The sequence below is a fragment of the Ahaetulla prasina genome, chromosome 3 (assembly GCF_028640845.1).
Source record: "Ahaetulla prasina isolate Xishuangbanna chromosome 3, ASM2864084v1, whole genome shotgun sequence".
Taxonomy (NCBI): domain Eukaryota; kingdom Metazoa; phylum Chordata; class Lepidosauria; order Squamata; family Colubridae; genus Ahaetulla; species Ahaetulla prasina.
In genome coordinates, this window is record NC_080541.1 from 162,981,039 (window position 1) to 163,003,180 (window position 22,142).

General features: G+C 37.3%; 1 protein-coding gene and 1 long non-coding RNA gene across 3 annotated transcripts in view; one reads left to right on the forward strand and one right to left on the reverse strand.

Moving 5' to 3' along the window:
* Nucleotides 1-13,639, reverse strand: part of PGM1 (phosphoglucomutase 1) — a 30,558-nt gene extending 16,919 nt beyond the window's left edge. Inside the window, exon 1 of one of the 2 annotated variants that reach the window (XM_058178572.1) lies at nucleotides 13,320-13,639. In XM_058178572.1, the coding sequence (XP_058034555.1) occupies nucleotides 13,320-13,565 (246 nt within the window). In that variant the 5' untranslated portion in view covers nucleotides 13,566-13,639. Of the gene's footprint in view, nucleotides 1-1,940; nucleotides 2,214-13,319 lie in introns of those variants that run through there. The other variant, XM_058178573.1, reaches the window with a different exon arrangement.
* Nucleotides 13,320-21,526, forward strand: LOC131196134 (uncharacterized). The gene is made up of 3 exons (XR_009154637.1): nucleotides 13,320-13,529; nucleotides 17,018-17,164; nucleotides 18,822-21,526. It is a non-coding gene; the product is annotated as an uncharacterized LOC131196134 (long non-coding RNA).
* The last annotated feature ends 616 nt before the right edge of the window (nucleotides 21,527-22,142 follow it).

The window sequence follows — 22,142 nt, forward strand, 5'->3', positions numbered from 1 at the left end:
GAAGGCCTGGAGAAACGTTGTCCATGGGGTCGCGATGGGTCGGACACGACTTCGCAACTAACAACAACAAACTGAAAAATATCTAGATCCACTTTTACTAGATTTTTTTTTTTAGAATAGAATTTTTTATTGGCCAAGTGTGATTGGACACACAAGGAATTTGTCTTGGTGCATATGCTCTCAGTGTACATAAAAGAAAAGATACGTTCATCAATTTATGGACAATATGGCTATTGAATACTCATAATAATGGCTAGGTAATCAATTACTGCAATATAAAAAAGAATATCTGCTATCAAGAGCATCATCCAAAAATGGCTACTATCTTCATTTCCTAAACAATATATGCTCTGTAAAGTTTCAATAATCTACTTTGAAAAATGGGATGCTGAATTAGATAGTTTGTTTAATGAGACAGTGCTCTAATATTTCTAAAGTGATAATATATTTGCGAGCCACATGTTTGAACTGGCTTAAAAGCTATCCAGTGGTTGCTGCTTTAATGGCTTTCATCACCAAATCCTTTTTCTTCTCTCTTCTGTCTTTTTGGCAGAGAAAAGGAGGGCTCTATATTTTATGCTGAGTTTTGGGGCACTCTGATTTAAAGTACTATAAAATATGAGACCCTTTTTCTGATTCAGGAAGGTAAGAAATGAGTTGACAGAAAGTAAAAACTCTTTCTCTGAGGGTTTAGGAAGACCTCTGTGGAAATCTGTGACTAATATAGATGGAATTTGTTTTTGTTATCTGAAGTGCCACTTCATGCTGAAGACAATCCTAAAAGTTTACACTAATCATACTGTAGAATATAAAAAGTATCTGCATTTAAAAAAACTAATATTACATAGGGAAAGCCAAGGTAAAAAGATCTTTTTAAAAATGCTCAAAATATATCAGAATTAAGCTTTGGTGAAGCACAAAGAGGACATCATTCTACATGATAGAGTATGGCAATCTACATAAAGGGCACCCGATTATGAAGGATGATGTAACCTTTGGATTTTTTAAATTTCCCCACTTGAAAGAAACCTTTTAGATACAACATTACAGTAGTTTGGCATGCTGAAAATGAATTACAGAAAACTTCTGGTTTAACTTGATACTATAAGAACTTTAAAAGCTTTAAATGACTTAATTACAGTCAAATTGTTTTATATATTTGGACTTGGCCATTGTCTTTTATGAGCCATTCAAACTATAGATGGCTTCCACCCAAATTTGCTGTTTAACTAATTTAAGCAGAACCAAGCAAACCTTCACATAAAATAATTTCATTTCCAAAGTATGACTGATTTTCCTTCCAAATTAATAATAGTCACTTGGCAGAAAATTGCCATTCAAGAGGCTCAAGTGCAATTTCTAACATTATTTTTAAAAACTTCTCAGGGACACTAAAGATAAAAGTTCTTACCTTACATTTAGGCAAAACTCTAATGGAATTTTGTCACACCTGAAGCTTACAGGATAATGTACTCAATATTATGGTTTTCAAGCACACTAATATTTTTCTGACAAAATTATTTATATACAGTACACTGAGAAATTTAACACATGCTTTGTCGTGTTATCTGTGCAGCTCAGATCCACAGTAAGAATTTCGGCTATTTTAACTATAGCAGGGAAAATGCACACGCAGTCATATACTTCCTAATTTAAGCACAAACACTGAACCTATTATTAAATTCACATAGTAATCAGTCATTCACAGTAGATAACAAAGAAACAAAATATTTTTATCTGCAATTATTTCCATCTACTTTTCAAAGCAAACCATGGAATAAGGATCGTTTGCAGTACTAATTTAAGCATTTCTGTCCATCTCCTCCTAATCATCCTAGTAAAAATATATATTGGCACATTTACAAAAAATAATAGACATGCCCCTAAATGAGCCAATCCTATATTAAGCATTAGTGATATAATATTTATGATATACCAACCCCGTTGGCAGCAGCCATCTGAGCTATCAGTTTTATTGCAATCTTATTAAAATATCTCCCATCTCCTCCAACCACCACGGTAGATCCTTGTCGATCTCTTAGGTCTATGGAAAAGAATATACTCTGAATAAAATTGTGCAGGTAGTTGAGCTTGGTCTGAAAAATGAATGTCTTCTTCCGTAAACCACTAGTTCCTGGTTTCTGATCATTGTAAGGTGCTGTTGGCAAAGTCAATATTGGTAGTGGGTTGTCTTCCATGATCCTTTTTGATGTAAATGCATTAAAAATAAGGAATTATATTAACGACGAAGATTTAAGATCAGCTTGGATACCGATAACATGAAATAGAGGTTCAGTGAAGTCGTTCTATATCCTAAAATAGCTCCTTGAACCTTCAGCCAAATGTGGTTTCTGTAACTGAAGAGCTTTCTTGCACTTGCTCTGAAAGATCACTGTCAGAGAAAATACATACAATTTCACCCAGAGATCCCTCAGGAAAACGGATGTCCTGGAAAAGTTGAAAGCCTTTTTATTTGCTGTGGTGTCACAATTTTGGGTCTCCTACAGCATCATAACAGGTTTTGACAGCTGTAAGTTCTGCCTGGTACTCTTCTTTTGATCAGAGAAGAATATACAAGAGTCTTAGAGCTCTGCTCTTCAGTCAGAAGTATTGATGAATTGTCTCCAATTGTGAAGTCCAACTAAGGTAAAGCTAAATTGATTTAGGTAGACAAGGTTTATAAATGACAGCCTGATTTCAGTTGTGGCTCCCATTTTCACATAGTCTTCATTGAGACATGAATATCATAAAGGTAGGTCTTGAGTGGAGTGGAGTGTAAGTCAAGTGTGGAGACTTTAAAGGTCACTCTTAAAATGGAAGTCAGGACTTCTCAGTTACTTACAGTTTCTTTATCCACCTGTCATTCTAATAACCAGAGGGTTCTACAGGGCCAAAAGGATATATAATATCACCACCACCACCCATAATATTAATGAGGCAATCAAAAGAATTACAGTATCTAGCAATGTCAACATTTTTTTCTTAATTTCTTCCTTCACACACATAAAGCACAGCTTGATATTTAGATTTCAACCAGTTTGTTTTGAGTTCATGTTAAGTAAAAACACTTTTTATAAAATTTCTTAATTTGAGTGCACACATTTATTTTATTCTTTGTAAATACTTGAAAATTATCTGAGCATTTTTCATGAGGAATTAAGATAAATCTAAGTTCTTGGTATTTACTTTCCTAGACAGCTTGTCTCTCTCCAGAGATTCAAATTTGGCTCCCAAATCTGTTTTAAATAATGATGCTGTATTCATTAATTTTAATGTAACAGAAGGGGGAAATTATTAAATACAGACTGTCATCATAATAAAAATAACTTATAATTTTAACTGATCTAAAAATTAAATTATTACCTTCTGGTTAGTTTTTTTGTAGAGTATTTTTTACTCCGCCCCATGTCTACTAAATGTTGACTGCTGCCTTCAGTTTGGCAAACATTGCACACCCTATTCTGTTGCAAATGTGATCATTTGCAAAACCTTCCATGAAGTTATTTCCTGCCATCACGGCTGTCCAAGCCCACAACTAGTGTGTAACAGACTGGATTGTTAAAAGATTATTTGATCCTTTGAAGAAAAAGAGAACAAACGTATAAAAACTCCTAACTTAATATACCTGATAACCTTTATGTTGCAAATAAATCCTTATGTTGCAAAATAAAACCTAGCTCCTTTTTTTTTGCTACTGGTACAGGTTTATACTTTTTATATATGGATTATATCATCTTTTCTCTTCTTGATACTTATAATCTGATTACTAAGAGTATTCAAAGTACATTGTTCTGGATATTATGCACTTGGTTAACTTTTCTCTTGAAGCTGGCTGGTATATACAGTATATAACATGGAAAATAAATAATTGAGGATGCAGAAGAGAAACAATGTGTGTTTTTTTTAAATTCATTGAAAATTCAAGTATACGTATAGGTTAAATTCACAGGTAGAAGCTGCCCTCTTGTGGTATACACTGCAATCACAAAATTCAGAGAGTTTTGACCAATAAGGACTGTAAATTGGTGAATAATTTACAGCAACTTAATTACTGAAAGTTAACTAATATCCTGTAGTTACAGTCTCTAGTAACTATTAATTTATGTTACATTAGCCAGATATCAGACTGCACTGATGACATTTATATAATACACATTTAAGATCATTGAGTGGGATTTAAACTGTTTTTTCACTACAGTGATGAGTTTTTTCTGTAACAATTTGAAGGCAATATGGGTCATTGGAGAATTTGCAATATTCTATCCTGTTATTCACTACATGACCTTGGGAAAGCATCTCCTTGTCCAATTTCACCACATTCTTGTTGAAATGAAGTTGAAATGAAAGAAATGCTAATCTGAGTTCCTTATAAGAACAGTCAGAAAGAAACTTTTATCTTAAAAATGACCTGCAATACGCGAGATTGAGCGGGATACTAGAGAACAATAAAAAGAGAGAAGGTAAATCCATTGGCAGCTTATTTCATCTTAGAAGGTAATAGGAGGAGGAAGGAGTATTAAGTATGTTTGCTGCCTTAAGTTATGTATAAAAATAATAAAGGCAGGATAAATAAAATAAAATAAATAAATAAATGTCTAGTAACACACATTTCTCTTATTCAGTTCATTGAGCCATGACTTTAAATAATTCATTGTTAATGAGAATTGGAAATTCTTGTTATGGATTCATATACTTCTTATTTATTTTCAGTAAGATATCTTATATAAATCTGTAATTGGTATACATCCTTGATGTTGTCCAACTAAATAAAGCTTGGCAGCTAAAAAAATGGTTTCCAAGGAACTCTAATATGTTTAAAATTCAATAAGAAAAAAAATCTGGAGCAGAAACCTCAGTTGTATCCTTGTTTGTCTTCACTAACTCATGAACCAGACTACAGAAATGAATGATTGGACTTACAGAGTTATATATTTTCTTCAAATACTTATTTAGCCCACTCTACTCTACTGATCTGTGATACTGCCAAAAATCACGAAGTTGGCTTAGCAAAATATATATAACTCTGATGAGTAATATACATTTGTACTAATCCCATCCTAAATCAAGAATATTCAAGCTTGCATCCTAAATTGCATGCGTCTAACAAGAGTTCATAGTACCTCATTTAATAACCATCTATCTCTGATGGTAAGCCATTAGCTAGGTTCCCTGGTCATGATAGGATTTGTACTAATTCAGCTTAGTAAGTTATCTAGCCATTGCATTTTGAAAACTATGATTTATGGCTCAATATAAAGGTGATGCCCAATAAAGGGGACTTAATCCACAAAGTACAACTAAATAAACAAAACTTAGCACAATGTGTAAAGTAATGTGTTATCCGACTGATCAAAATAGAAGTAATTGTTAATTAGTAATTATTTTTCAATTAGCTCGTGTTGCAGACATTATAATAGTTCCTCCTATCAAAATGCAGAGCAACTCCATTTACAGGTTAAAACTACTTTCTACTCACAAATTATATGTTGTCATTTGCTTTAAACAGGTTGTGTGTTCTCCTGGAGGTTATGCACTGATCTCTCTTACTATAGCTAGTTTTAACCTTTGTACTCCAGCAATGATATTATCAGTATTTAAAACATGAATTACAAGAACATCTCAAAGAAAGATGCTAAGCAAATGCAAGAACATTCTTGATGGACTGTAAAGATCAAAGCAACTAATGATAGAAGATGTTTCAGATGGTAGCCTCAACTGGTCAAAATCTACGCTAAGAAATTAGAAAGCCCTGAAGTACTTACAAAAGAATTAGGGCCTGTTATCTCAAAGTCCCAGTTCAATCCTAGTATTTAAGGAGGTAGTTGACTGGATTTTATAGCTTCCCAGTTCAGAAATCCTGCCGATCTAGTTATTTAGCCTGTAAAATATCTTAGAGTAAATTCCATTACTGTATTTTTATAATAAAAGTAATATTAGCCTGCATGATTTTGATTTTCCAGTTTGATCTTCCTTGAAGGACTGACATGAATTTTGCAAGTCTGAATGTGTTTTCCTTTTCTCTCTCTTTATCTCTGTACAAACAAGGAAGGGTCTTCCCTGAGAAGTTTCCTCAGGTTACAATTCTATCCCAGACCCAGGTTTCTTTTACACGACTATTGTCTTGGTAGTGCATTTTCTTGCTGTTCCTTTTCCCATTACAGTGCATCAACATAATTGAAGTATCCCTCCTTTAAAAGCATTCCTTTAAAAGCACTCACATTATCTTCCTGTGGCCATTTAGCTTTGCTGGCACTTTCAACAAAAGTAACGTATGTACATAAACTTGCTTATGGAGACAGAGAAAGAAGGCACTAACTGAGCCTATTGAATCTCAAATTTCCCACTGATTTCGGTGGGATTCATTCTCAGGCAGGGATGTGCAGATCAGAGTAAATCCAACCTACTTTATTACTTAGTTTTTCAAGATGGATTTTTGTTCCAGAAGATTCCTCCGAATTTGTTGCTTGTTGATTTAGGGGCTTTTTGGTTTTATTTATTTATACAAATACATGGTTGCTAAGATTCTTAGTCTTTTCTCTTTTTTTCATACCAAAAATGCCACACACAGTGGTATGAAGCTCTTGTGGATGGTTAGTTCCAGGGAATACAGAGATGAAAAGTAATTTCTCAGAGAATTCCACAGCATTAGCAGATTTTTGCTATGAAAAGATAGAAGCCAGATTTATTTTTTATGTAGAAGGAATCCAAGTAGACCTTGGATTAAAACTATTTGTTTAGCAATCTTTCAAAGTTAAAACTGTGCTGAAAAATGTGATTTACAACTGGTCCTTGCACTTATAGCAACAACACTTAAGAGTTATATACTGTTTCACGGTGCTTTACAGCCGTCTCTAAGTAGTTTACAGAGTCAGCATATTGCCCCCAACAATCTGGGTCCTCATATTACCAACCTGGGAAAGATGAAGGACCGGACTCGGAAGGCTGAATCAACCTTGAGCCTGGTGAGGTTTGAACTGCCAAATTGCAATCAGCCGGCAGTCAGCAGGAGTAGCCTGCAGTACCGCATTCTAACACTGCACCACCACGGCTCTTATGATAGTTACACCTGTGGTAATGTGATCAAAACCTGAGCAACCAATATGTGTTTACAATGGTTGCAGTATCCTAGAGTCATGTGATCATCCTTTCCCACCTCCACAGCCAGCTTTCAACAGTAAAATCTGAGGGAAGCCAGATGTGCTTAATGATGAAGCACAATTCACTTAACTACAGTGATTTGCTTAATGACCTTTGCAAAAACATTGTAAATCAGGTGCAACTTACTTATCAACTATTTTGCTAATTGACATTCTGCTCACAATTGTGGCCATAAGTTGAGAACTACTTGTATCCAGACTTTTTGCTGCAGAAACATATTATGTCTATCTACTAGGGATAAAAAAAACCCTCAAATCTAGTCTTAGCAGAATCAAGGCATGCTGTGCCTCAATTAACTATTTTCAAATTTTAAATTAACAGTCAGATATGTTGGCTTCATCCAGAGATCTTGGAAGGCTCATCTCCAATAAGAATTTGGTGAATTCTGCAGACCAATTGCAGACAAAATAATGAACAAATAAATTTATTATTTTAAATGTGACAGAGAAATCTGATCTTAGCTTTCAACATGGTATGTGAAGCAGGTCTCTCTGTCCCATAAAAAAGAAATTTGGAATATAGAAAAGAGAAAACTTTTTTTTTACTGTGGCATTTTCAGAAAAGTACAGAAAATCCTACCTACAGATACTGAAGAGTCAGTCCTTCTATGTTCCTAGCCAACAGGCCCCCTCCACACAAAAAAAACCTACAACAAAAGAAGCAGCTGGGGACTTGAACATGACCTAGATTCGTATTCAGTAATTCCTTTTTGGCATGCAGAGTGTCTGCTACTCTTGGACCGCTATTCACTCTGAAATGTCCACCTTTTATTACAATCTTCTGAGTATGTTTCCAGACTCAGAACAAACCAGCCTTTCTATTTAACTATAGTAATTGCGAGGATTGTCCATTGGCATGCTTTCTGGAGGCAAGAAGTGTCTGTACTCTTAGCTATGTTCTGAAAACTAAGATAATATTGTACAATTCATCTCTTCTAAAGAATCTCGCTAACTTTCAGTGAAATAGTCTTATTCAACAGCTATTATTCTGTAAGGTCTCTTTTTTAGGGGAAAATGCTTACAGTTTATCTTAAAGGAAAGGGAACATTTTCTTCTGTAACCTTGAAAAGATTAACTATAAAACAGTAGAGATGTATTTCATTTTTAAACTAGAATAGAATAGAACAGAATAGAATTTTATTGGCCAAGTGTGATTGGACACACAAGGAATTTGTCTTGGTGCATATGCTCTCAGTGTACATAAAAGAAAAGCTACCTTCATCGAAGTACATTTACAACACAAATGATGGTCATAGGGTACAAAATTAACACTTAATGATACAACACTTAATGATAATCATAGGGTACAAATAAGCAATCAGGAACAATCAATATCAATATAAATCATAAGGATTACCAGCAACAAAGTTACAGTCACAGTCATAAGTGGAAAGAGATTGGTGATGGGAACTATGAGAAGATTAGACAGTGTTGAGGGAATTATTTGTTTAGCAGTGTGATGGCCTTCAGGAAAAAACTGTGCTTGTGTCTATTTGTTCTGCTGTGCAGTGCTTTATAGCGTCGTTTTGAGGGTAGGAGTTGAAACAATTTATGTCCAGGATGTGAGGGATCTGTAAATATTTTCACGGCCCTCTTCTTGATTCGTGCAGTATACAGGTCCTCTATGGAAGGCAGGTTGGTAGCAATTATTTTTTCCGCAGTTCTAATTATCCTCTGAAGTCTGTGTCTTTCTTGTTGGGTTGCAGAACCAAACCAGTTATAGAGGTGCAAATGACAGACTCAATAATTCCTCTGTAGAACTGGATCAGCAGCTCCTTGGGCAGTTTGAGCTTTCTGAGTTGGCGCAGAAAGAACATTCTTTGTTGTCCTTTTTTGATGTCAGCTGACCATTTTAGATCTTGTGATATGATAGAACCTAGAAATTTGAAGGTTTCTACTGTTGATACTGTGTTGTCTAGTATTGTGAGAGGTAGAAGTATGGAAGGGTTTCTCCTAAAGTCTACCACCATTTCTACCGTTTTGAGTGTGTTCAGTTCCAGATTGTTTCGGTTGCACCACAAGGCTAGTCATTCGACCTCTCGTCTATATGCGGATTCATCATTGTCTCGAATGAGACCAATCACTGTTGTGTCATCTGCGAACTTCAGTAGTTTAACAGATGAATCATTGGAGATGCAGTCATTGGTATACAGAGAGAAGTGGGGAGAGCACACAGCCTTGGGAGGCTCCTGTGCTAATTGTACAGGTATCTGATGTGATCTTGCTTAGTTTCACCTGCTGCTTCCTGTTTGTTAGGAAGCTTGTGATCCACTTACAAGTCTGTTCAGGTATTTGTAGCTGGTTTAGCTTAGTTAGAAGAATGTCTGGAATGATGGTATTGAATGCTGAACTAAAGTCTACAAAGAGGACCCTTGAATAGGTCTTTGGAGATTCAAGATGTTGTAGGATGTAGTGCAGAGCCATATTAACAGCATCATCTGTTGATCTACTTGCTTAGTATGCAAATTGCAAGGGGTCTAACAGTGGATCCGTGATGGTTTTCAAGTAGGAAAGCACTAGCCTTTCACAAGTTTTCGTGACTACAGATGTTAAAGCAACTGGTCTGTAGTCATTCAGTTCCTCGATGGTGGGCTTCTTTGGCACTGGGATGATGGTAGAGCGTTTGAAGCAAGAAGGAACATAACACATCTCTAGTGATTTATTGAAGATATGGGTGAAGATGGGGGCCAATTGATCAGCACAGACTTTTAAGCAAGAAGGAGTTATCTTGTCTGGGCCTGGAGCTTTTTCCTGGCTTTTGTCTGTGAAATAGGTCCTGCACTTCCTTTTCTGTGATCACTAGGGGTTGTGAACCCAATGGGATGGGGTCAGTTGTAGGAGACTTGGCTGTTGTTGGTGTGTCTGAGATGGGGGTAGTGGAGATAGGTGGCTGCAGTTTCCTTTCAAACCTGCAGTAAAACTCATTCAGGTCATCTGCCAGATGTTGATTACCTTCAGCCTGGGAAGGAGGTTTTCCATAGCCGGTGATATTTTTAAGAGTTTTCCACGTTTGCTGGTTCATTTGCTGAAAACTGATTCTTTAGCTTTTCAGAGTAGCTTCTTTTTGCTGCTCTGATATCCCTTGTTAATACATTTCTGGCCTGATTGTACAGCATTTTATCACCTTTTCTGTAGGCTTCCTCTTTGGAATGACGTAGCTGCTTAAGTTTAGGTGTGAACCAAGGTTTGTTGTTACTGTATATTCGCAAGTTCCTTGTCGGTACACATAGGTCTTCACAGAAGCTGACATATGATGTTACAGTATCTGTGAGTTCATCCAGGTCTGCAGAGGTATCTTCAAAAATATTCCAATCAGTGCAGTCAACTAGGGAAATTGTATTAGTTTAAAATGAACTTAAAATGAACTTTCACTAGGCATCATGGGGATCTGCAAGCTCTTCTGATGCTTGCCAATTAAAGCACCATCATATTGTGCGCCAGCAATATATGAACAAAAGGGGCTCATGCTGAGAAGATGGGATCTTATTTTCAACAGACTGACCTGCTGACAGACAGGCATAATTGGGAATTGGAAGCACTATTCTGCAGTTGCTTTCTCCTTGTTGAGTGGGTGGTTCCATTCTCTATCAATGGAAAAGAGAAGCTGAGTCCTTGGGTCACCCAATGTGGGATGCCCAGGACTTGGCCCACTCCCTCATATATATGATGTCAATGGAATCATCATCCATTAGATTGAGATTAGACATCTTCAATATGCTGACGATATTTTAAGATTGTAAACTGCCCAGAATTACCTTGATATAAAATGGGCAGGCTATAACTTTTATAAATCAATCAATCAATCAATCCAACTCAAGCCAATCAAACTTATCTCAAGTAAAACAGAAAATGATAGGGCCAGGTTATTTGAGATACTACCTTTTCCCAATTACTTCAGGTCTACCAGAAGAAGCATACTCCAGGTCCCATCTACTAAGAACTATGCTCCTTAGCTCAACTTACTTCACAGGGTGGTTGTTGTGGGGAAAACAGAGGAGGAGGAAGATATGTTGGCTATAAATTTTATTTATTCATATCCCACTTTTCTCATTTTAACAAATAACTCAAGGCAGTAAACATATCCAACGTACCTTTCTCCTCTTATTTGTAATGTAAAAGATATAAAAAGTTGGCTACCATTGCATAAGATCCTAAGAGTTTCCTTTCTAGATCTGAAAAAAAGAACTGAGAAACTCTTAACAGATGATTGAGGAAAGGACTGTAAGAAGATTGATTTACACCAGAACTCCATCAATTTAAGCACTGGACACCAGAACAACTAGACACAAGAAGTTTTTCCCCGAATGCCATCACTCTGCTAAACAAATAATTCCCTCAACACTGTCAAACTATTTACTAAATCTGCACTACTATTAATCTTCTCATCGTTCTCATCACCCATCTCCTTCTACTTATGACTATAACTTTGTGGTTTGTATCCTTACAATTTATATTGATATTGTTTCCTGATTGCTTATTTGTACCCTATGTCTCTCATTAAGTGTTGTACCTTATGATTCTTGATGAACATATCTTTTATGTACACCAAGACAAATTCCTTGTGTGTCCAATCACACTTGGCCAATAAAAATTCAATTCTATTTCTATTCTATTCTATTCATCTTTCTGTTGTTTTCAAGCTGGTACCTTGCACACATGTTGTAGTTCACTATAATAAACCTCCCCAAAAACGGGTGTGTTCCTAAGTGAGACAGGATTTGAAAACAAAGAGGTTTAGTAAGCATCAGATTTTAAATTTGTATGCTGCCCATCTCACCGAGAGAAAACTCTAGGCAGCTTACAACCAAGTTATAATATAAAAAAATAAACATAATATAAAGGTTGAGAACAGAAAGTCTGTTCAGTTTAAGGGAGTAGCAATGCTTTTGAATAGTCCATCTGGAAAAAAAATCATACCAACAGGTGTATTTTTTTTGAACCAATACTGTTTAATGCAGTTCCTGACTGGAAATAATTATTTATACAAATAATAAAGGCAGGTTATAAATAAATAAATATTTAAAATATATAGGTCAACTCTTCACACAAATGTTTACTCAGAGGAATTTAATCCACACTTGTTTAAAGCATCAGATTTGCTCTTTTAACTACCACAGACAAAATCTAAAGGACAGGCTTTTGAACCCTCCAGTGCTTGCAAAACTATTACAATGAATTTTGCACCTGCATGCAAAGATCCAAAAGACCAAGTCTGTGACCCAAAGCGTTCCTGCACTCCGATGAAGCCTATTTCCCCATGTTAGGAAAACCCTATTTATTTTAAAACAAGGATAACCTTTGGACAGACTCTGCTAAAGAGTTGCTGGTACCTCAGGGCCGAAACCGTATCTCCAATGTCTGAAAGGTTAACTTAAATGTCAGAGATTGCGGAGCCTTTTACAGCTTAGCCAGCCCTGAGTGCCATCACAGTTCCCACCCCGCCTCAAAACCGGCAAGGAACCCGTGTGTGTAAAAATAATTATTTCGCCAGTGCCACAATCCCAAATCGCCCTAACGTTTCAGTTTCAGCCTTGCCTCCATTCTCTGCTAGAGGTCATTTCCCCTCACGAAGGGTTATTTGCAGCTCCGAATACACATTTGCAAAAGCCAGGCAGCACCAACTAGGAAGGCCCATTGCAAACTAAATGCACTTCCTTCAACTTAATTGCTGACGGACAGATAACCAAAAAATAACAACAAAAAAGCGGATCCGAGCTTTTGGTGCGTTGTTTAAGGAGGAACCAAAGCAGGTTTCTCGGCTGTAGAATCTGTCCCCAAACGGGCGCACTTTTGCACTGCCATCCGCCCCCCAACCCCCATGTCAATCTCAAAGCTCGCAGACGCCATTCAAAGGCATGAGGGGGATTGCAAGCGGCGGAGGCTTACGGGCGCCCCCCCCAAAAAACAGGGCCTCCTTTAAGAGCGCCTCAGGCGCCGCCGGCTACTTCTCCGGAAGGCATTTCCCTCCCAGTCCCGTACCAAGCTCACCGGGACGGAGTTGGGCGGAGGCAACCGGAAAGAGTCACGCTCCTGTCGCCTGCCCGAAGGGGTGCAGGCAAGCACGCAACAACGCCACGTTCCCACTCGCCGGGGTGCAAACTCGCGGGCGCCCCGGCGACGAGGAAGGGCGACAAGATAGACCGAGACGGCTGCCCGACTTACCCCGTTGGCGGCGGCGATGCGGAGGATCAGCTGGATGGCCTCCTTCATGTAAAACCGCCCGTCGCCCCCCACCACCAGCGTGGCCGCCTGCCTTTCCCCCGGCTCGATGGTGGAGATAATGCTCTGGATGAAGTTCTCGGCGTAGTGGGCATTGCCTTGGAAAACCTTGACCCGCTTACGGAGGCCGCTGGTGCCCGGCTTTTGGTCGAGGTAGGCGGTGGTTTTGACGGTCACGATCTTCACCATATTGGCCGGGGTTGGCGGGCGGTTTGGAGAGGAGCTGGCTTGGCTGCAAGGCTGACTCTACCTTTCGTAGCAGCCGCTGGGCTGGCTTTACCCCAAGCAGCCACATCTCCTCCCACTTAAATTTAAAGTCGCAGATCCTTTGCCCACGACTGGGTTAAAACGCTCATAAAGCCCCAGTCTGGCTTTGCAGAAAAATATCCAGCCGCTGCCTAAGCAGATCCTCCTCCTCCTCCTCCTCCTCTCTTTAGTGCCAGCCTGCCCAGTGATTGCCTTCCTCTTCCAGCCCAATGGGTTACAAATTTCTACACACCTTGTGACTGCTGGATGGTGCAGAAATAAGAGGAAAATTAGAGGAGTTCAGCTAAAGACAATTTAAGACTGACTGGGGGTGGGGGTTCTCTACTTGTACCTAACTAGTGTACAAATGTGCCCTGGAAATCTTGCAGTATGGTCCCAGGATATGTCTTGGTTTCATTCTCAGCCCATGGCTGAGATACATACTGTACAATTTAATCCTCAACTTAATGACCACAACTGAGCCCAAAATTGATAAATTTGTTAAATGAGTTATGCTCCATTTTATGACATTTTTAACTGAATCACTACAGGTGTTAAATTAGTAACACTTGTTAAGTGAATCTGGTTTCCCCATTGACTTTGCTTGTTAGGTCGCAAAAGATGATCACATGACCCTGGGACACTGCAGCTCAGGGGCGGGTTTCAAAACCCCTCGCAACCGGTTTGCAATGCAGAAGCGTCCGGGCAGGTAGGTGGGCAGGTGGGTGGAGCCTCACCCACCCGATCCAGGGCGAACCGGTAGCAACCCATCACTGCTGCACCTGTCATAAATATGAGTCAGTTGCCAAACATCCAAATGTAAATCACGTGACCATGGGTTTGCTTCAGTACTCATAAGTGTGAAAAATGGTGACAAGTCACTTTTTTCAGTGCTGTTGTAACTTCGAACAGCCACTAAATGAACTATTGTTAAGTCAAGGACTACCTGTACTTAGGTGGTCCTTATCTGAACTGTCATTGGATTAGAATTTCATGCCTTATTCTGACATTGTCCAAGGATGCCCAAGATGTCTAAAGATAACTATATCCCTAACCAAACCGCCCACTATATCTACAAGGGAGACCCCAAACTTTTTCTGGCAATCCCCAGGATCCATCATGCACCTAGTGCAGGCCAGTCAAACAGGCCATGTCTTCCTGCAGGGAAAGTGATACCACTGAGCCAAAAGATAACCAAGATTGATTTTTCCATGCCAATGGATCAATGTTAATATCCTCCACGATCAGATCACATCTCAACCACCCCGAGACAAAACCCAGATCTAACTTGCAGCCTCTGGTATGTGTCAGGCTTTCGATGACTTGGAACAGGTCATGGAAGCCACCAACTCCTGAGCTGCCCCAGATTCAACATTACTGATGGCAAATTGAAATCTCCAAGAACTAGCAGTGATAGGACTTTATTGCCAGGGAATCCAGCAGTTCAGACAGGGTAACCAGTGGGCAGAAGGGAGGGTGATACAGCAGCAGCAACAACAATCCCAATTGTTTCTTTGAGCCCAGATTCAGACAGACCTCTCCTCTCTCCCCTGGGCTCTCAGCTGCAGCAACACCTGAAACCCAGTGGGCACATGTTCTGAGAGGGGAACCAAACCAGATTCCTGTAAGATGTGCCAGGTCGATGCCTTTGTCCAAGGTAAGATCGTGGACAAAGGCAGCTTTGTTACACAGCAACCTGCCACTTAAAAGCAATACCCATAGAAAGAATGAAGGTGAGGCAAACATCTCAGAAGTGATTTTCCTAGTTTCCTTGTAATGGTGAGGGAGAAATGTACTATCAGGCTTGCAAGATTCTATTAACCTTACAATAAAGATAATCCTAGTACTTCTGGGGGTGGATAGGGGGGCTTTTCATCTGGAATATCTTGCAAGACTAAAATCAATCTTGCAAGTTATTTTCCTAAGCAAAGCAGAAGATCCTGTATAGAGTTTTAGAAATAGCCTAATTTCTGCAGCTTCTCTTCTTCCTACTGTCTCAAGGATATTCTCTCCCATGCTGGCAGGCATGGCCAACAGATGACCTTTATCATTATTACAAAAACTCAAGTGGTGAATGTATCCAATATACCTTCCTCCTCCTATTTTGTGAAGTGAGTTGGGCTGATAGACAATGATTGGCCTAGGGTTGCCCAGCTGGTTTCTTTGAGCCATAAACTAGCTAACTACATCTTACCCTGGCATATTGTGCAAAAACAAATACATTGGATTGAATTCCGAATAGTTACAATTACTACTTCTAATCCGCTATTGACATTTAACAAAGATATGATACTTAAAAGATTTGGAGAACATGCATGAATGGAAACTGGCTGGGTGTAAACATCGCAGGAACAAGGATTTAGCATAACTAAAGACTAAGTAGTAACATGAGGATGAATAAGAGGCTGCATACTGGGAGTGAAATAAATTCTCAATTCCTGATATATGTCCTTTGGGTTTAACATGTAAACCTAAAAATAAAAAGGTAACATTAATAATTAAGTCAGGTAGGAAACTTTAAAGAGAAAAATCCAAGTTTTTGCTTGTCATGGTCTTTGTTCTTTAAGTGTAAAAGCCAAAATGATGTTAAGCCAATACAGGTCAGGGTTATAGATTAGGAGTCAGGTTTCTGTTGATGGATATTTTTTCATATACACTTTTTATTTTTTTTATCTGCATACTACACCAAGGGTTTGCAATACAACACTAGCAATAAACATTTTGATGGTTTATTCTTGAAAATCTCAATACATTACAAAATCATGATACATTCCAATCATACCATACACAAAGTCTTCCCGATTTTATAGATGTGGTTGATTTGATTTTTGGTAAATAGGAAGATGGAACTTTAACTCTTAAGAGCAGAATTTTTGTCCCTTGCGTATGGATTTACATAGATGAAAACTGGAAACAACTTTCTTTTTTTTGCTGTAAGTTTATAGCGCGTGAAATCTAAAAATTTTCCCTACCGGTTCTGTGGGTGTGGCTTAATTGGTGGGCATGGCTGGTGGTCAGATAACTGGGTAGGCATGGCCAATAACAATAAATAATAAAAATAATAAGATATAAAAAACAGTAAGAGGTACCAAAAAGCAACTGTCACACACTTTACACACACACACTACAATACAACTGACTCACACACAATGTAAAAGCAGCTGAACTTCACCCAAAGTGGCCCCTGCAACAAGCAGGAACCTCACACTTTCACACTTTACACACACACAACACAACTGACTCACACACACACACACACACAATGCCACATACAGCTTTGTGAGATTTTGTGTAGTTTGTGTAGTTAGAGTGAAACACTACAGAAACACACCAAATCTCAGAAATACATTTTATATAATAAATAAATATTTTATTATTTTTATTTATTTTTTTAGATCAGGGATCTCCAACCTTAGTAACTCAGTTTGTGGACTTCAACTTCCAGAGTTCCTCATTCAGCAAAGCAGGAAGTCAAAGCAAATTGTAATCAGTAGCTGAAGAAAAGCATGGCGGTGCCAGCCCGAAAGGAGCAGTAATTATAGGTAGGTGAAGAGGGGGAATTGGCTGGGCATGGGTGAGGGCTCTTGTAAGTGGGGGCTGTTAAAAAGTGAGTTTAAAAGCCTGTGAGGATCAGGAAACTCCTCTGGGATCGCCAGAGGAGGCTTTTAAAACCTCTTTTTTTTCTTTTTTTCCCCCCTTCGGCTGAAGAGGCTTTTTAAAAAAAAACTTCTAAAGGGTTTTGATGATCTCTGCTCAGCCCCGCGATCATCAGAGGTTGTTTTTTTTTTACTTTTAAAGGCATGTTTTCGGCTGAAGAAAAACTGCTTTTAAAAGTAAAAAAAAAAACAACCTCTGCTGATGGTGCGGCTCAGCAGAGGCAGGGGGGGCGGGGCCAGGGATTTTTGCTACCGATCCTCCGAACCAGCAGCCGCCATCGCTACCGGATTGGCCGAGCTGGTACAAACTGGGAGCATTTCACCCCTGGTTTATAGCAATGAGTACACATCTGTTCTTTTTTCACTGTCACTCACAATCCTAACTATCATCTTTGGTGAGGTTGGAAAAGAGAACTCATAACCAAGCTTCTTATTCCTTGACCATGTTATACCCTGGTTATGGGCTGTTTAATGGAATAAAATGCTGCATGGGATTTTTTTACAGTGGGACATAACCATGTATTTCAACAGTGGTTTCAGTCTAAAGCACACTTAGTTTTGTGTTTAAAAATTGTTTTCTAATTATAATTTCATTTTTTCCATAAATTAAAATACAGCTACGCTAAGCATCACTAAGAATGCCTTCAGCTTGACTTGAAAGACAGATTCTGAAATTACTAGCATGGTTTTAATTTCAGAACTGACATTTACTTGTCTAGTGTTCTGTTACATCTGAAGTTGGTCTATGAGATGAGCCTTGAGATAAATATAGCATTTCAATACTTCTTGCTCTTGAAGGTTATATAAATCTGATATCTTACTGAAATTTTAAGCTTGTTTGTAGAAGGAAGGCAATAGATAAGGCTATCATTCGTCAGACTGAATAAACACAATAAATAAATGAAGTAGCAGTGTATTGTCAGTGTATTCAGTATTAAGGTGACCAAACATTGAATTTTTTAAAAAATCTCCATTCACTGGACAGAACCACTGTTTTCCAGTCTTTTTAATCTGGAACCAACCAACATGCTACATATAATTTATATAACCACCCTTTCTCAACATTTTTCTGTGCTCAAATTTGAAAATTTAATCATGGAACTTGTAAAAATATATATTCAATGGTGATGCCAGGATTCTGAAGACTATATTTATGGTTGACAATGAAAATATTTTCATTACTGAAACCGACAGCATATTGATTTCAAACATTTGAGGTAATGTTCATTTTTTAAAATAAACCTTATTTCATCACAAACTTACTCAAAGACTGCAGTTCTATTCTGTGAGATTCTATTGAATTCAGCTGGGCCTTTGGATGGAAGCAGAACATTGCAATATATTGGGATCAGTGGAAAGTGAGAACAGAAGAAAAATGGAAAAAAACATGCCAAAACCATCATAGTCATTACTTAACTTAAAATATAAAGGAGAACACAATTATGAATGATCAAAGAATAGTATTTACTATGCATAATCCCTTCAATTCAGAAGTTTTCAATTAATCATTACCCTGTAATTTAGGATTCTATTCTCTTCCAAGGGCTTCCAAAAATCACTGAGGGGAAACTACATATCTGGTCTCCAGCAACTACTATGAATCAGAAGTGTCAAACTGGCGGCCCACAGGCTGGATGAGTCATGTGCAGGCCACGCCCAATCCAGCTCCACAAAAGGAAAAAAGTCGTGAAACATCACATGACAGCAATGTGACGCTGTGAGTTTAACACATATGCTGTAAATCAACACTTCAAAACCAATACCGGCTGCTCATTCGTTAAGTGCTGGTGAGGCAATTATTCCACATTTGTATGATCATTTTTCTTTCTTTTTTTTTTAAAAAAAGCATCCTTTAGATTTTTAGTCAATGGAAGCCAAGATATAGCTGAGTAAAAGAGTACAGAATATAAAGTGTAACTAGAGTCTTCCACAGGGTGCAATAAAGGATGGGTTTATGATGCTCATAATGAAAATAGGGCTGTTACAACTATGTCCCCAATATTATCTGTGACATTTTGGAGAATATAATAATTCATTCTCAACACTGGGAAAAGAATAGCCTTTTATGATATATCTTATCTGTAACAATAAATTCAGGGAATTTGTAAAAAGTACCACACTTCCAATATCATTCACTTAAGGCTCTGGCTAGAAAGTCAACTACCGAAATACTTTGAGACCAGTATATAAACACAAAATGTAAATATTCTCATGACATATTATTAAGAATTGTTTCTCTATTTTAAGATAATGTTGAACATTATGTAGTGTTGGAAATAAATTATTAGGGCATTATAAACAGATTGAACTTTATTCTTTAGAATCTTGATATACTATTGCTCTTTTGTAGTCTATTTAATTTGTTATAATCCTACTGAAACAGTTCATTAATTTCAGTTTCTTTTCCGCATTGTAGAGTTTCTTATCAACATTAATGAATTCATCTATATGACATCCATGTGCCAGAGAGTCTGTTCTCTGGATGCTTTTCCTAATTCCTTATCTTATATTAAAGATGAAATAAAAGTCTTAAAATTAATTATATCTGCAGATTACCTATATATGGTTTCATTAAAGAATCAGAAGGCAAACATAATTTTACAGCTTTATAATTGAACTATAATAAAGCCATTTTGACAGCATATGGAGCTCTCTTAGCTTCCATTTAAGTGTATATACTTTATGGTACAAACTCAGGTAATTCCAAAAGACAATAGATTGACATGATTTTTTTTTGTTGGATCAAGGCATCTACAGTTTTGCATGTGGTCATTTGAATGTTTTAATGAAATATATTACAACATATAAAAATGTATGCAGTTTTTTTAAAACAAAGTTCTTAACAGAATCCTATTTTTTTCTAAAGACCTGACAAGGAATCCTTCCATTCAAAGGAGTCCTCCCTAAAATTAATGACTTGGAAATATTTATTAAAAAAAATAACAAAAGATAAAGCTGCTTCCAAGTTGATTTAGATTAGATTAGATTTAGATTTATTTGATTTCTATACCGTCCTTCTCCCAAAGGACTCAGGGCGGTTTACAGCCAACATAAAAACAATTTTATCAATAAAATTAAAAACAATTTTAAAGATCTGATTCAATTTAAACTGTTGTTGGCTACATCCATGCATTTTTAAACAGTATAATAACGGACACAAGCAGAAAGGAATTGCAATGGAATAGGTTTCCTGCTACTTGTAGATTTTTTTCCTTTGCAGTCTGAAGGGATATGGTGTGCCATTGAGGCATTATTGTAGATATGACATGGGAAAAACCTTTCAAAATGATGCTGAAAGAAGAATGGGAAATATATCACTCATTGCTGATAATCTCAGGAGCTAACTCATCTAGTGCCTTCAACATAAACCCAGATTCCAAAAAGTACTTCTTCGAAATGTACAAGGTATGCTAGTTGGAGGATAACATGTTTTTTCCATCAACAAAATAATACATCCAGAAATTGGAAAGGAAAGACTTCCTTAAAGGAAACAAATTTATATCTTTTGCAAAAGAGTGAGAGAATAACTACATATTTATTGTGCAATAAAATGACCACCTGGAATACCTTTCATAACTGATGTGAGATTTACTGAAGCTCCAATAGCACGGGTGACTGAGAAGATAGAACAATAGAAGGACAACTTTTATTTATTTTGTTACTCCCTAACATAAGCCTTTATTAAAGACATTTGACAGTAGGCACAAGCAAAATAAAACACAAATGTGGATGTTATTCATTTCCTAGGTATGAGGGTGTTTGTTGGGGCCCCTTGTAAGTATAGCCCTCTTGTTTCTTGTGTGGTTTCCAGGTTAAGACAAAAATAAAAATAACATCCAAATTGAGTAGGTAAAGCCCTTTAAGTATCTTATCAGTTTTGAATCCTTCCCCGACAGAAATTTCAGTCTTCAGTCTTGAAGTTTTCTCTAAATTGAGAAACTTATTTTACACATTCTTATGTAAAGGTCAGTACATAGTTTTTGGGTTGGGTTGAGAATATACATAGGTCACATATGATTTATTATCAAACTCCTAACTGTTCTGTATCGTAGAGAAGTAAGATATTCTTAGACTGAGAGGTGATTTTGCTGGTATGTGGTATTTGTATTTGTTGGTGCTTGTTTTTTATTTTTTATGATCCAATATGTAAGGAGTTCCTTGGAGAACTTTGTATGTTTATACTGGTTGTCTAGCCTATAGAAATGAGCAGCATTCAAGCTATATAAATAAATGAATTCTATCTCCTTACATATCATCTGAGAGTCTATTGATTACATAGAAATACAGCCTAAGTTGAACAAACCAAACAAATTTGTTATAGTTATCAGCCTGATAGTTTACCAGCAAGAGATTGGAAAGCTAGTTCTCATTATTTCTTTATTAGGCTGTTGAAATAGAACCTATTATCAGTGGTTCAAAACTCTATATTTTCACACACAATATATCATCTTTGAACATACTAGAATTACAGGCTAAATTGTGTAGGGGTTCAAATACCTAAACACAGAGAAAAAATATCCTCAGAGAGGATGCTTTAAAATTTTAATATAGAACAAATGTCACTGCCTAGCAATGTTCAAGATATAAAGGACTTCAGAGTTCAATAACAAATAGAGAGTTGTTATTTGAAACAAAAATGTAACTCCAGAGAACAATCAGTTCAGTCTTCTAGCAGCAGCTACAATACGTGGTCATAACCATTCTTTCTCCCTTACACAGTGGTCTCAAGGTGCACATTTTTAATGCATTTTAACAGTTTCCAACTAATGTTTTTTATTTCTCTAGCTATTATTTTCTGTTGAAAGAAAACTAGTAAAGGTTGAATCAGGAAAGGGAAAACAAATGGGAAAAGATCAATATTAAC